Raw genomic sequence first — 16,721 nt, forward strand, 5'->3', positions numbered from 1 at the left:
ACATTTAACTTTGATTGGACGTCCACGTTACAATTAAATGTGAAAAAACAAGAAAAGAAAATGAGACAAAAGAAATAAGTGACATAGACTAAACTGTACACTGCTGATGTCAACACACACAATCTATAAAACATGAACGCATCAACATACCTCAATGTTGTGACAACAGTTGATGTTTCACAAAAAACTCCATATTTTTATCTTTACATTCACTTAAAATGGTTGTTTACATACCCAACACAAGAAGACAAAACATAGGAAACAAGAAAAAAACCTTAAACATGCATGGAAAAATTAGTATGTTGTTTAGAGATATGCATCTCTGTAAAAAAAAAAAAAAAATTAACAAAAATAATAACAAAAAAGATGCAGTGCTTTCAAACCTCAAATAACGCAAAGCAAACAAGTTCATATTCATTTATAAACAACAATACTAATGTTTTAACTCAGGAAGAATTCAGAAATCAATATTTGAAGGAATAACCAGGAGGTTTTCAGTGGGGTTCAGTGGTCAGTGACTTCATTTTTTCCAGAGCTGTATATCAGCAGTGACTGAAAATCAAATGAAAGTTACAAAAGAAGCAATGCATATTCCCTCGTCTGGACAATGCTTGTTGTCATTTTCAAATTCAAGTGCCTTAATACAACACTAAATCTCTCATTTGCATTCACCTTCAGCAACTTTCACCATGTCTGGGTGCTCTTCTTTAAAACATGCTAACTGAAGGAGTTATGAAAACTATTCAACTTTTAACAGATGGAGGATTTTTGTGAGTAAGTCTCAACACTAATTTATTATATTTCTGAATAAAAATGACAAAGTTCTGCTGGCAGCTGTGCAGTTTTCCAGCCCTGCATACGTCACCCGTAGACCAGATAACATGTTTGCGTTCGGACTTTTTAACCACCGTTATTCTTCTGACTCAGAGCGCTGTGAGAAGCTTTGTTTTTCATTATGCTGTTACCAATCAACAGTAGAAAATGAAAAGAATTGCAGTCCAAATGTAATTTCACACTTTCAGTCAGGCGGCACCTTGTCCGTACAGCTGCACTTCTGTGCTAATCAGCCCCCAGCTCAGAGGAAACCAAGGTTACCTGCTGCTGAGACTATGGTAATTAGCCAGACTGTCTGTGAACAAAGATTAAAGATGATTCTTTAACATCCCTGATTGTGGTTATGGGAACAAAGAGCTATCACTGCAGTCATTGTTGGTTACAATTTCAGTTGCTGATTAAGTACGGTCTCATGTGTGCAGATGAACATCATGCTGCGTTTCTGCATAAAACAAAACCTCGCAGGATGCAGTTTGTCAGACGTGTTGCTGACAATGCCTTACACGCTATCTATCATGTTCTGAAATAAAGCTACAACGCTTATGGGCTTATGAATTGGGACCTTAATTAAAGCGAACACTTCTCACAGTCTGTATTGGACCAGGCAAATTGTCAATGGAGGCAAATGGGGAAAAAAGGAAAAGGAAGGAAGGAAAAAAAAATCCTTCTCTTGTCTCTGTGAGTCTGGATTTAATCCACAGAACAGGATGTGAACAGCTGTGGTGTGACAGCCCTTTCTATCAAACAAATAGTCCCCGTGAAAACTGCTGACAGCACTTTATTTTATTACTAACTTGTCAAATGTTAATACCGAACACAAGTCTGCTGCATGATACCGCTGTGTGTTTTATGCAGGAAACAACAAGTTAATAAAAAAAAAACGGTACAGATTGAGTGCAGCTTCCATTCGAACCATGAAAAGCTTTGGAACGTTTCATATTAACACTAATTATTTCACATCAATATTTTCTCTTTTAATAGTGCCTTAATATGAAATACAAATACAATGTCTCACAAAAAGTTTTCATACCAGCTACACTTATGATGTAAACAGTGACTTATAGAAAATGCTGAGTAATTATGCTGAGATTTGCATAAACATAAGGAAATGTTGCAGAAATCTAATAATCTAATGTTTCCAATCTCTGAAGTCTATTTCTTTAAATGCCCAATCAATTTACTCAAGCAAGAGTAGCAACAGTTCATTACTATTAGCAAAAGTAAAAAAAAGTACAGTGCAGTAAAACTGCTCTTGTACCTTTTTTAACCTGAAGTAAATGTACAGCTGAAAATACGTGGAGGACGGAGGGCACAGATGTAGAAGGGAGCCCTTTCTGTATATCAAATTGAGATATTAATAATAGAAAGTTGACCACTCTGAAGTAAAATAACTAAATAAGTCAAATGAACAGCCAGGCACAGTGAGTCTGTGGGCTGGCAATGCAGTCGGGGCTGATTGTGATTCTGTTCTGCCTCTTTAATGCAACTATTTCAAACAAAAGTCTCCTATTTTGTGAGTTGGTCATGAAAACCAATAGAGACAGTTGACTGTGGCTTTCCTGCATTTCCATTACCCAAGCTACAATGGGATAGTTTAGTTCAAAGAATATTCCTTTGTAAGAATGTCAAAGTCTTTTACTTTCACCCACAATTATGTACTAGTTTTTGGTTAGCTGGTCGTTTACTCAAAATCCCAGAAAATGACATTAAAAACTATAGCTGTAATGACGAAAGGCATAATTTAGTTGATACTTTTCACTTAAAGGTACAGTAATGTAGTGGCCAGATTAAGATAAATCATTTAATCTAATCTGGTTAACAGCAGGGATAAGATTTAACTTCTGCTTTAACTATTTTTATACCATGATGAGGAGATTTTCGATAAATGCTTCTCACTTTGAAACTCTTCGTAAAGCACTCGGCATTTTCAGAACGTGTGGCCTGGTCTCTCAGTCTGGGAACATCTCAAGGTGAAAAAAGGGAATTCAATCTGGAGAAATCAATATTTTTAAATGAGCAAAGGCTCTTATGATAATGCGCGCAGTAAAAGATGTAGTGACAACCCCGGAGAGAATCACCATCATGCCCCTGTGCCTAATCTCAGCTCTGCTAAGTTTTTTAATCACTTTTAATTGATTATTTTTACAGCTTTGCTGTGTTTCGATCACTCGCTGCCGCTGCCCAATTGGAGCTGCCCTCATTAGCAGAAGGGAGATTTTCAGCCAAAAGCTCCACAGTCCCAAAGAGACAAATTTGCTGATAAACTGAAGAACATGGGGGGTGGAGGGAGGGGGAGGCACGAGACGCTAATCAGATAGATATTTCTCTGTGAGTATAGAGGAAACAAATGCAGTGCTTAGGGACTTATTAAATATTCACGACTCTTTCATTCATGTGATTCGAAAAAAAAAAATACAACTCTCTTTAGTTCTTCTCTTTATGTGTGTTGGAGGTGGCCATTATGTTGCACTGGGAAGCCAAAGAGAAAATCTGAAGGTATACTTTAGGGTTCGGTTGTAAAAAGGAAAGTTTTAGCAATGAAACTTTGTAAAACTCGCTAAAAACAACCTCCAGCCAATGGAACCAATCGGAGACAGGTTTATTCCAAGTTTCGACACTACAGACTTTCTCTATGTGCACAACCAAGAAAGGCCCCCCTCGACTTATCCACTTTTGTGAGCCGTATCATATTAGGCGCGTTTTGCCACACGCCATGATTTCGTCCTTCAGCAACCTTGTGTCCCCTGCTGAGCTCAGAAAGTTCACACGCAGAAGGAAAAAAAAAAAAAGCTTCTTGATGCCTGGAGGACATGGGGAAGATCCTTTGAGCACCTGAAACTGAGCCGGAGCTGATCGATTCCTATTCTTTGAGAAGAAAAACAACGTCTTATGTAGATGACCGAGGTTTGAATGGGAAGAAAGGATCCAATTTCTCCCCTGGACTGTGCGGCTGTCAGAAGATAGGCTGTGACTGACAGCTCAGCGGTGCACGGATCCTGCAGCTACTTAAATGACAGCCAGAGAAGTAAACAGCATCAGGCTTATCAGAGCAAAGCAGCAGCTTGGAGGGCAACAGTTTGGCTGAACGGGAGCGACTTAAGGCACAGAAGTGTGCAACGAGCCTGCTAACTGTGCTCCGAGCCACGGCATCTATTCGACCTTGGATGCGTTTCCTTTCCCCTGTGACCCCAGGCATCTAATGGGTGTGTGGAAATGCAGCGAGATGACGGCTGAATTTCAGATGGAGCCAAATGTCACTTCTCTGCCCACTGCTATTTGGGTTCGCTTTGGAAATCAAATCACATTCAGAAGCACAAGCAGCTACTCATGTCCGTGTGATAACATCTTGTGAGAAACGGTTCGCGCAGACATGCTGACATCTTGATAGTGGCTGCTTTAAATCAGAAACATGTCATAAGGCTGACTTCTGCTTGTAAGATGTCTTCTGAGGGTCTGTTGCCAAGCAATCAGACGTGTCAGACGCAGCGCCTTGCAAAAATGTTCATATCCATAGAGCTTTTTGAGCAAACTTGGCTGTTTGCTCTGTTTCTATGGATGTTTTTGGGGACTAATAAACACCAAGTGGTGCCTCATGGTCGTTTACACCAAATTCTGATTGTACGTCTAAATATCTCAGCTGAAATCAAGACTCTTAAGATGTTAATCCAATCTGACATTGTCCAAATTTGTCGAATAGGTGTAGATTGTAGCTCTTCCTCTTCTTCAGTCAGAGTCCTTGAATGTTTGAGAAGTTGTGCGTTCAGAGACGGTATTCTGCGTGACAAGTGGTTACTTGAACTACTGTTGACTTTCTATCAGCTGAAATCTAGTTTCCTACTTCTCTCTGACCACACAACTGACACTCACTGAATATTTTAAGACCGTACTCTGCACATCTTAGGACACGGCCATACCACATTTGTAATCTCTTACAGTTGATCCACGCCTATTTGGGGTTCAGTATTTCTGGATTTCTCTTAAAAGTTTTGAAAGAAAATGAAATTTGGGACGCTGAAACACCTAACCACAATGCTACTAGAGATGCTACTGGCTGGCAGCCAATCCAGGAGCTGCATTTATTTAGTTATGGGCACTGATAGACTGTACCCCCCAAAAGCAGAAATAAGGAAGATAGTGGATTTTAGCTTATTAATACCGTCTCTATAAATAGAGACAGTATTAATGTACTGTAAATATTAATACATATAAGGTATATTTGGTTTGTTACTAAAAGCAGTTTTAGGTCTATTAAAGGGGGTATCAAGTATTTGTAGATCTTAGCTTTTACCTGTTAGCTAATATCAGGGGGTCCACTGTAAATAACATGCATTGTTTAAACTCTAGCAAGTTGTCTTCACCACACCTCGATACATTAACATATTGGGTAGCTACTCCCTCCTTGATCTTTTATTTGTGTTAACAGGTAATTAAACAGGTGTACCTAACATGGTGGACGTCTGTGTTTGTGATCTTTCTCCACCAGGTCTTACTTATCGTGACGTTTTCTCCATGACTCGCATCTTGGTGAAAATCTTACATTCTCCTGCTGCATCTGCATTCTGCAGCACATCATACCCAATCTCTATCCATCTGACCAAACACCAGTTATCGCCTTCACACTGCAGAGTTCGCAGCACACGCATCTCTTACCAGTCGAGATGGAAAGAGATACTGTCACAGCTATGTCTGCAAATAGAAAACAGACTACCGTAGTCATGAAGTGTGTTTTCCTCCGCTGAGAGAGTTGCTTAGGGCAGTAATGCAATACGTCTACGGCTTCCAATGTATTTATGACACATCACATCCTCCCCCTGTGGAGTCGGCAAGATGACAAAAGACGGCAAGCTGAGAGGGGACATGTGCATCTGTAAGCCAGAATATGTACATTGCGTGTCACTTTGTGTGCTTCTTAAGAGAGCGAGTGTGTCGTTGCCTTTGTATGTTCCAGGCTCTTGTTTGGCAACGAGACAAGGAGACGGCGTCACGGCAAGATGGATGAGATATGCACGGGGAAGGGCTGAGAGATTAAAAGGAAGCAGCCTGAGAGGCAGACGGCGCCGCCTCTGTGAGAGTCCCTCACCTGCTGTCCTCCTGGTTGATGCTCATGTACATTTCCCAGGTAGTGTCTTCCGCGATCCCCCCGTGAGGCACCAGCAGACTGATACCTGCAGAGAAAAAAGGCACGCGAGAGCTGATCAGCAGGCAGCCGGCCGCGCACACACGTGGCACACACCTGCTCAGCTGTCAGGCCTCTTTACCGAGGGTGACAGCCAGCGGGGTGACGGCCCCAGAACGAGGTGACAGGAGAGAGTCTCAGAGGCCTTGTGAAACCCAACGCTGCCAAGACTGCCTCTGTCGCAAGCAGACACACTTACACGCCGCATCTTTCTTAAACACGTCCTCGCAAAAGCGTCAGCAGCATTGTTTGGTATCGTAAACCAATTGCTACCAGTCTGGGGAGCGGATGAAGCTCCTGGAGGAACAGAATGATTAATGTTTGCCACAACTACGTAGAAGTTCACACGTTTCTTCGTAGTGTTAATTATATGTTTTCAAGTACTGAATTAGGGGCAGTAATTCATATATATTTAGCTAAAGATGTTCTATATACAGCACAAGGCTGCTGCAGTTAGAAAAAAGTACCTTAATGTATTTTATTTGATTTTATGGAAGAAAACAAAAGAGTGGAAGGAAAAGTGGTCATATTCAATAAATTAGAGTATTTGTCCCAATAAGTCTCATTTGTCAGATTAAAAGTACATTTTAAAAGTAAAAACCTTTAAGTAGGAAGTAAACATGCTTTTTTGTTAGACCCACATTTTTTTGTTTTTTAAAGATAGTTTATTTTATTGATTTGGTATAATGTCCTAATTTTAAATGGCATGTTTCTTGTGATAAAAGGACTTTTAAATTATATTCTAATTTATTGAATGGGCCAGTATACGCCATACCTGTTGAGCTGATGCTTTTTATCAGCTGGGACATGTAAGCTGGTCAGCGTTCATTTGGATGGAGCTAAATACAGAGTAAGTACTGGAGGAAACCCTTTTAGAAGCTACGAAAGACTTGAGAATGGGTTGGATGGTCGTTTTTAAACAGGAAACGAATGCTATACATTCAGCCGTAGCATATTGATGCATCAGAATGAACAATTCATAGCACAGACTTACATTTTTAGGAGAATTTCAGGAAATGCCTATAGAAAGTTATTCCAGCTTTCCAATCAAAATTCCACATCTTGTGTTTTTAGACAGCAAATTGGTCCACTTAACATCTATTGATTCATATGAGCTGACTAAAAATATCACACTTTTTAGATTTTCACATTAACCCTTTCATGCATAGTGGTCATTTTCTTGTGCTTCTTGTGGATTTTTATGTTATAAATGCACACAGACCACTGAAGTGGACACTAATGCATCATAAAATACACCATCATCTACTGGCCGTCAGCTGCAAATGCAAGAAATTATTTTTGTTAAATCCAATATGGCCGACAGACACAAAAGCATGCCGACCGACCCGGTCCCTCCTTCTACTGCAGACGACCCTTACAGGTAAAAAAAAAAAATATATATATATATTGATCACAAAACCCCTAAAGAACAATACTACTGATGTATTTTTCAAATAACTTTGTATTTGGAGAAAATTACAATTGATCACCTAAAAAAATTAAAAACAAAAAATAAAAATAAAAAATACATTTTTTTTCCTTCCTTCTTTTTATGCCTTAATAAAATAAAAAAAATTGGAAAAAAATCCTGACAAAGGATCATAATTAATGCATGAAAAACAAAAAACAAAACCACACATACTTTTCCTTCCATTTTACTGTCATCCACTGTTTTGTGTTAGATTACAACATAAAAACCAACCTCAATTTGCAAATTGAAAAATGACGGTGGTTTTGTAGATGACCAAAACCAAAACTTTAATCTTCTGCCACATTCACCTTCACATTACAGAAACCCGAGTTCACGCTCCCAGGAGGGTCGCATCAGATCAAATTGCCTCACAGTTGGCTCACCTGTGTTGGGCACCACCAGCCTGCCTCCAGCATGGCCAAACACCGCCGTTGCTTTGTGCAGAGGCCTGCTGAGCGTCTGAAAGACCCGCGGAGTGAAAAGGTTTTTGCCTCTCCTGCCCAGCGTTGTCCCTACTGCAACCCCTCTGTAGTCTGGAGCCAAACCCCGTGGAAATGTCTGAGGGTGGGACATGACGTGGTACTCTGCCCTTTCTGTCGCCCCTGCGGAAACAATGAACGCTTTGAAATTTTGCTTTCTGTAAACTTATGAACTCTGACGTCTCGTCAGTACAGCTGTTCAACCCGAACAAAAGGCGAGCGGCGCTCAGTAAGCAGCTTTGTTTACATTTATGACACGCTCGTAGTAAAGTGATTCGCCCTCTGACTGCTCACTAAAGCTAATCCTGAAAGAGCAGCCAGCCTGCCTCTGCCAAGGATTTTGCCTCCAGCTGAAACAACGAGCCTGAGGGAAGAGCAACACTTTGCATCCAGAGAACCAGCAAAGTAGAGTCTTTACACTGCAGATTCTATGTAAAAGGTGATTTTTACATCCTTCACGTCTAAGTTTCAGCATTTAGCAGTGGCTGTTTTTCTCTCTTGTGTCACACTAATACGTTTCAGATCGTCAAACAAATGGGCTTTTTAAATTTGCATTTGTTGGGTAAGAAAAGCTTTCCAAACTAACCAGGCTCTAAGTAAAAAGCATGTCACACACACACACACTCCACGGATGTGACAGGCCTTGATGTTTCGCAAAGTAAAATTCATTTCTTAACATTTACAGACACGCAACACATCTATGTTATTCGTGTCAACATAAGGTTGGAGATTTAAAAGAGTGTGACAGCTGCTTCGGTTTCTCAGCCGCTGTTGTTGCTGGTGGCACAAATCCATAGAAAAACGGGGCAGATTTTCAAGATCGGCCATGTTGTGGTTTTCTGATAAAGGATGTTGCTCCGAGGAACTTTGCAAGACGGAAAAACTTTGCCAACTCATCAAACATCCACATCTGTTTTGTTCTTAGTCTTGTTTTGTACTTTCCTTTTGACATCGTTGAAGTTACCGACGAGGTCAATATCAATTCTGTTTATTTAATAATGTCAATGAATCTTTATTTGGAAGCTCAAATTATTTTTTTAAGCATCTAATCCAAATATACTTAAATATATTTAAAACTCGGTCCACTGAATGGAAGAGCTCCAGACCAGCAGGGGGAGTCGATCACTATGCCCTCAGGATTGATTTCCTCAATGTCCAGGAGAAAGTTGGAGAAAGGATGAAAAGGTGTTATACTTGTGTTTTTAATGACATAGTCTTTTATAATACTATAGAGCAACAAAATAAATACATAAATAATAGTATCTACTCCAGACTCCCCCTAGTGGCATGGAGTACTTCTGTTTTTGTGAAGCTTTATTTGCAGCATTTCTTACTTTCTGTTTTTGCTATGTGTGGGTATTTTACCCTTTTGCTTCCATTTCCTGTGATTTTATCTGTGATTGCAGCATTTGGTTTGCATTTGTCTTGTAGATTTTAGGTTTTCGCTTCTATTTTTTTCTAATTGCAAAATTTCTTGTTTGCAGCACATTCTGCTGTTTGCACCTGGGAGCCATTGTACAAAAATCCAGCATAATGCTCAAACTGGTATTTTTTAGGACTAAAGTTAAAACTTGTTTTTAATTACTTAAGTAGGAGCAGCATTCCTCCATAATAATGCTGCTTAAGTAAAAGGTGTAGATTGTACACTCCTAGATGTACTTTTCCCCCCAAATGGTTACTCATGTAAAAGTAACTAGTTACTACCTTCGACTGAGAGCAGATAAATGATCCATATAAACAAAAGACCCTAATGTCAGCCCTTGTGTCAGAAGTCTTTATAGACAGAGAAATTGCCTGACAGTGAAACCCAAGGTTTATGAAACTGATATGTGACTGGGGTTATTTTTATTTTATTTTTTGTGGTACCCAACTTGTGACCAGTCAAGCATTTCTATCTGCAGAGTCGAGGTTTCTCAACCTGGCCCAGCCGATACTTCCAAATGCTTGTGGCTGAGCTGCTGCGGGTCATGAAATTGCAAGTATTTGAGAAATAAATTGCAGGTCACGTATTTTAATACCAGTTTTCTGGGCAGCGGTTTTGATGTGTGAGCTCCCGGGCCAGGTGCCGCATGTTTTCTTGTTCGGTCATTATGTGCCTCGGCTGTTGCGGAGTGCAATTTATGTCTACTTGTTTACACCGACGTCAAAAGGGTAACATCCCACATAAGACAAAGACAGAGTGGAGTCACGCTGCTCAATCTGCCCTCAAAAATTGTCTCAATAGAAGAGATCAGGTAGAAAGAGAGCAGTACAGTGGCTCTGTGTTATGTTGTTTTCTGACAAAGGAACAGCCACGGGAAATAGGAAGCCAACCATTGAAGAATTATGCGCTTTTAAATCTCAGGGCGTCATAAAAGCGGTCTGGTTATTATTAGGTCCTAACATTATTTAAACTGACCTCAGGTCTGCAGAAAATAATATTAGGCCAGAAGAAAGAAACTGTCAGAATTTAAGTCCAGCTTTGCTGCTTTCATAGGAGGTAAGAGGCAGAGTAGCAGGAACATGCTGCTGCTGAAAGCACATGATTAACACATCAGCAGTCAGGTCTACCCTGGAAAAGCAGACCTGTTGGCTGCATCTTGGTCTGAAGAATGCCAATATGTTTTACCAAAGGCATAAGTGATTCAGATGAATTCAATTTTGTTTACACCACAAATATCATTTCAGGACGCTTTACTGAGCGAAATGTCACAACGGACTGTGACTCTGAAAGCGTCTTAACAGCAGCAGCAGCTTCTCTTTTACTGGTTTCATCCAGGAGAGAAACACGGCTAAACAGACAAGTTATGAGCCTGTAGGATGAAAAACAGAGTAGAGAGCTTAGCTGGTAACAGAAGCAGCTCAGAGACTAATGAAAGCAATTGTATCTCCCTATATAAAGTGCCACATGGCTGTTTTCAAACAATTAAAAGCCCGTCATTCTGCAGCGAGGAACATTAGGAACAGTTACAGAAGCATCAATAAAATAGATTCCTAAGGTCAGACTGTAAAATGTTTAGAAAACCAACCAGGTTCATATCAGACTCCACAGACTTGGCTTTTAAAATCTTATTGCTTATGGATCAAAACAGCTTTACAAAATATGGCTCATCTGTAATATTGCGGTTCATATCTGTGGTAGGCAAACAAATAATTGATGTCAATCTAACCTGTAATGCACTGTACTGCTGGAGAGCAAATCACATTTTTCAACACAAACTAACTATTGAACATGGGCACCTTCAGTCTCTCATAAACTCCTCTGTACACCAAGTTATTCTAAAAGTACGCAGCTGGTTCATCATTAGGGACACAATCTCCTACACAGAAGCAATTCTGCCACAACACGACCGAAAAAAGTGGAATCAGTGTGACCCAACGGCCCAGTCAAAGTACTAGATCTCAACTTGATCCGAACTTAAGAGCCTTGCAGAAAGAATTGCATGCAGTACCTAAAGAACTGAAGCAACGTTGCAAAAGATTCCACATAAAAGCCTACAGAAAATGGCCACACCAATTTACTGCTGCTAAAGGAGTTTCTACAAGTTGTTAGTTTTTCACACGTAGCATAGTGTTTTTTTTTTACTGTTTTGTTTCAAAGATATTGAGTGGGATTGGCTGTGTGATTTGGTATGCTGAAGGTTACATCTAAGCAATTTTAAAACCTTGTAAAGAACAGAAGCTGTGGTGCTGAAACAGAGTGTGCTTCCTTTTCTTAGATATTTAGAACTTCAAGAAATTAGCTTGAACTTGTTAAAAAGGGTGCAACATACCTCCTTTATGTTCAGTTAAGCTCAACTATTTAAAAGATGGAAGAAAAAAAAAAAGACTGTGAGGTAGAAGTGTTACTGTTAAATGTGTAAGAAAAGGAGGCGTGAGTGTTTTATTAAGAATCCATCTGCAAATGTTTCTTGAAGGTGGAGAGAGAGAGAGAGACTGACAGAATTTGGCAGCTCGTTCCACCAACAGGGAACCACAAATGAGAACAGTCTGTGCTCAGACTGCTTCGTGTTTAGAGTCGGGGATTACCTGAGAGGAGCACGCCGTCATCTTTCAAAGATTTCAATAATTTCCCTATTCAATCTCAACTCATCTTAATGTTTCTTTTCAGAATTTTGCAAAAGAGGGAAATTTAGTAACGTCAGAAAATCCCCTGCAGGGAGAATATAAAGTATGACCATGAATCTCGTAGTACGCCTCGTCTAAACGAGTCATTAAAAACAAACAAAAACATGTAATTTCTCATTTTTTGTTGAACACGTGTCAACAAATAAAGCTTTTTATATGCAAGTGTAAAATACATTAAAAGCATATTAAAGTGTTTCTAGGATGATGCGACTTTTTTTTTTTTTGCGATTGTTGCGGCCTAAAATTACTTACTTTTTCAAAAAGTAGCAAGTTTTTTAAACTTTATTTTTGCCATAACCTGGTAGTTAACAAAAAAGTTTACATTGCTGCACATAACCTCTGCAAGAAAGACCTTTGACAATTTCAACATAGTTGATATTTAAAGTGAAAATAACATTTCCATGTACGTTCTTGAATTAGCTCTTAATACAAATAAAATGATGTCACAAAGAGTTGTCAAAGTGCAAAAAGAAAAAATACATATTGATCAAGTTGACAAGACGGAAAGATTCAAAATGGTTACTGCAAAAAAAAAAATTAAAAAGGCAAATGTTACTGTTTAGCATCTGTTTGGCTTTCAAGACACATCGTGAAACAGGAAGTTGAGTTGAGAAGAGGGCTAATGGGATTGGTTAAAATTCACTCAAGTTGCAGTGACTGATCAGAAAAGAGCGAAATACAGAAAACGTTAAGGGGACTGGTCAGAATTAAGGAAAAGTTGCAATGATTGCAAGTCTGAATGATGACTGAATTTGCATTAATAGTGGTGATTGCAACGTCGCAACTTCCTGGAGAGACTGATGTTAGCACTAACACATCAGAGAACACGGACTGGAGAATCAGGTTGTTTTGGATGAAAAGTTTCTTTAGAGACAAAATAAAATGTATTCAAAGAAAGGAGAATAAATCTCCTACTAGTGGTCGAGTTTTCTAACCTTTCGCCTTCAGATCGGGCAGCGGGTCGAGGAGTGAGTGCTCGGCCATTAACTCCTTGTCAATGGAGTCCTGGAAACATATGGGGCTGGTATATGTACGGGACACTGTGAGATCCGGCTGCATGGATGAGTTCATGAGCAGGGGGTTTGCTGAAACACACACAAAGAAAGAGTGAATTATGGACAGCAGCTAGATTTCTTTTAAAGACATTTCAACACATTGACTCTTTAGACAAGAGGGTTGTTATTACCAACTTATATAACCAGAGTGCATATCAATAAAATGTTTTTTTTCTCATTGTGTGGAAATGACCATCATTTCTTCACTCTGGAACCAAGAATGTCATGCATTTACAGAAATAATGTCCTGCTTAGCAACGACAAACACGAGCAGTAGGCGGTGTTATCTGATAATCAACTTTCAAAACAGCTACAAAAACTTATATATTTGCATTTAAATGGTAATAATGTCAGGGCATAAAGGAGAGGACACCTCCACTGAAAGATGCACCGACTTCCTCCAGCCAATATCAACAACACAAGGAAACACATGATTGTGAAATGAAAGGGAAGTGCATGTTGTCTTTATATCCGCTTCAAATAAAGATGAGGAGGGCATTTATATTTGAAATGTCTGTTGTTCAGCGGGATTCATAATTTCCAAACAGAGGAACTCTGGCACAGCGGCAGAGAAACCCTGTGACCATCACAGAGAGCTGTTTAAATGCTTTCATCAGTGACAATAAAACCATAAGTGATACACATGGATGGTCAATGAATCGTACAATGGACCGGTAGAACGTAGCTCCAAACTTTCTTGGACGTTTCGTCTAGTCACAGATGTTTCTGATAGAGCATGTCAAATTTTCAGTGGAAAAAATGCAACGTGGGAGGCGCAATGCTACTTGACAAAGCTACTGGCTAGCATTGGCAAAGCAGTCAGTCCAAGCGTTGATCGGCGTTGATCGGCTGCATCCCCAAAACCATTTTTAGAGAGAGTCTCAAGTATTTACAGACTTTAGCTCATCACAGACGACTGTGGTCCTTAACTCCCATGAATACCACAAGTCTTAACTTGCACAAGTTAAGGCAATTAGCTTAAGAGATGCTGTTGCAGCATCTAACCTGTGATCTTCTATGGTGGCAGAATCATGTCAAAGTGTTGAGAGTGTAAATGAGATTCTGTGGAAGAAAATATCATTTCAGAGAAAGGGCATTAAGTGAGCATAACATATAAAATTAGACTAAATGTTTTTAGCTGTAAAGTGAAATGTTTAGTGGGTATGAACACCTTCACAAATAATGTTGTGACTTAATACTTTCACAGAAAAGTCTGTTCAAATAGTGCATAGAAGACGGGATTGTCTGCGAAAAAGAAATTGGATTCTTTTTTATTTGACAGATTTGATAAAATAATATTTTATTTCATATAAAATGACAACAGAAGAAACGGGACTGAAGAAAGAAATAAAATTTCAGACACTAGCTCAGCAAAGTTTATGTCGGTGTAAGATGTTCGACCGACTCTGGAAAGAAAAAACGAAAAAAAAAAAAAAACTGTAACTGATTGCTGTGATTTTACTTGTAGCAGCATATAACTGAGTGGCATATCAGGAGGGGAGCACATGCAGAATATTATGAGGGTTCAAACACAAGGAGCAGAGACCAAGATTAAAGCCTTCCCTGCCACCTGTGGTGTTATTAAAATGAACTTTGTTATGCCTGGCTGAGGGCTCCTGCTGCGGCCAACTATAATGCCTGTCTGGGAAAAAAAAATACACAGACAAAGCTAGAACACTCTAATGTTTTCTTGCATTTGCTGCATGAACGTTTCCTCCCTGAACTTCACAAAAATAACAAAAAAAAGAAAAAAAGAAATTGGAAACACTAATAAATTGAATTTTTAATTCCGCTACAATGAATAATTGATTCAGGTATTGTTGAACGTAGGACGATAAGTTCAAAAAAAGCTCCATACTCTAAACATAAGCCTTTTATCTACCATGTTGATTAATGCACTCCGCGGTAGGAGGACAAATATCTAAGTAATAATAGATAAGAGTGAAATTACACAGATTCTTTATATGTTTTACCATTTGTTTTCAACAAAGTTTTATGAGTCTGGCCGCGGCGTTGTTTCCAATAAGATTCAAAATGCCCTGCATGTTTTATGGATTAAGCCACATTATATCAGTCACTTTAAGTCCGACTCAGACATTAAGAATCTCCAGTAAACAAACTAAAAAATTAAAAACCGTCAGTCTCATCCCGGCTCCTAAAGCATTTTAATAATTGATGCCCATTAGTTATGTCATAACACAAAGAAATGAATGCATAATTCATGACATTACATGAATGCATACACTGTACGGACTGTGTGGATGTTGCTTTCATTCAGAAACATTAGCATCAATATTTCAGCACTTTTTATGGTTTTCAAATTAAAATAAATACCAACAAGAAAAGGACAACATGCTTCATCCTTTGCTAAAATAATCTCTGCTCCACTGTTAATCTTTGGGAAAGTAAAGAGCTAGTGATGGTTTGTGTTTTGTGTTTGTTTCTTACAAAGCCAATCTGCAAGAGTGACATTTTTCTGTCTTTTCTCTCTCAACTTTTGTGTTCTTCTGGTATTTGAAGGGAAATGACATTTTTTATAATGTCTATGCAGCCAAAGAGTGACATTCAGAATGCAATATGCTCTCACTGTATTTATAAGGAACAAAACAGATTTGATTGGAGGTTTTTTTTTTTTTGCTTGTGGCTCATTCAAACCATAAAACCAGCTAGCATGCTAGATGGCTGCATGGATTTTATTTTTATGCATCATATGGCGAAGTCACAAAACATATAATTTTGACGATACCAACAATTTACAGCTTTTTTTCCCACCTATATTCCTTTTTTACTCTCCTGATTTCTGAAAAGTAGGAAACCAACTGCATTTGGTTTCAAGTCTCATAGGAAAGTTAAACCTTACATGCTGGAGCACAGAGCCTCGGAAATTATTTGTATTGTCATTAATTATTTCATGATGATCAGTGCAAATAGAGCATTTTTTCAAATGAAGTGACCCAAACCAACCTGGCCGTATGCAAAAAGTAATCACACCTAAATATGACAACTAGTGTGTCACCCTTGGTGGCAAATGGTGACATCAACCATTTGTGATAATTGGCAATGAGTTTTGTACATATCTATGGAGGAGTTGGGCAGAATCAGCCATACAGACGACTGTTCAAAGTCATGCCTCAGCCTTTATCATAAAATCTTAGAGTGTACTTTGACTAGGCCCCTCTAGACAGTTTTTTTTCCCATTTAATATGCTTCTGATCTTCATCCTGCTGCATTACCTAGGAAGGTTTGAGCTTAAAAAAATGACATCCAGAAGTTCAACTACAGGATTTTTTGATAAGAAATAAATTTATGGTTTCATCAATTACTGCAAGTTGTCCAGGTTGTGGTTAACTAGACCAGAACCAGTTGACCAGCATAGTACCCATGATGTTTTTTATCTGGAACTCTGTTAGTTTTTGAAACATATGCATCCTGTTACCAACACTTTTGTCTCGTCAGTACGCTGAATATTTCTGCAAAGGTCTTATTTAGGAAAAATAAATAAGACCGGAGTCAGGCGGAGCATTTATAAAACTACCAGGACATCATCCATCCATCCATCCATCCATCCATCCATCCATCCATCCATCCATCCATCCATC

General features: G+C 39.0%; 1 protein-coding gene across 2 annotated transcripts in view; it reads right to left on the bottom strand.

The window, feature by feature from the left end:
* The window catches only part of unc5da (unc-5 netrin receptor Da), a 215,192-nt gene that overhangs the window by 27,044 nt on the left and 171,427 nt on the right, over nucleotides 1-16,721 (bottom strand). For both annotated transcript variants that reach the window (XM_016669837.1, XM_016669836.1), the window contains exons 10-12: nucleotides 13,003-13,152; nucleotides 7,865-8,083; nucleotides 5,915-5,999 (exon numbers count right to left, since the gene is read on the bottom strand). In XM_016669837.1, the coding sequence (XP_016525323.1) occupies nucleotides 5,915-5,999; nucleotides 7,865-8,083; nucleotides 13,003-13,152 (454 nt within the window). The remainder of the gene's footprint in view (nucleotides 1-5,914; nucleotides 6,000-7,864; nucleotides 8,084-13,002; nucleotides 13,153-16,721) is intronic.

Source organism: Poecilia formosa, unplaced genomic scaffold, assembly GCF_000485575.1.
Source record: "Poecilia formosa unplaced genomic scaffold, Poecilia_formosa-5.1.2 Scaffold28, whole genome shotgun sequence".
Taxonomy (NCBI): domain Eukaryota; kingdom Metazoa; phylum Chordata; class Actinopteri; order Cyprinodontiformes; family Poeciliidae; genus Poecilia; species Poecilia formosa.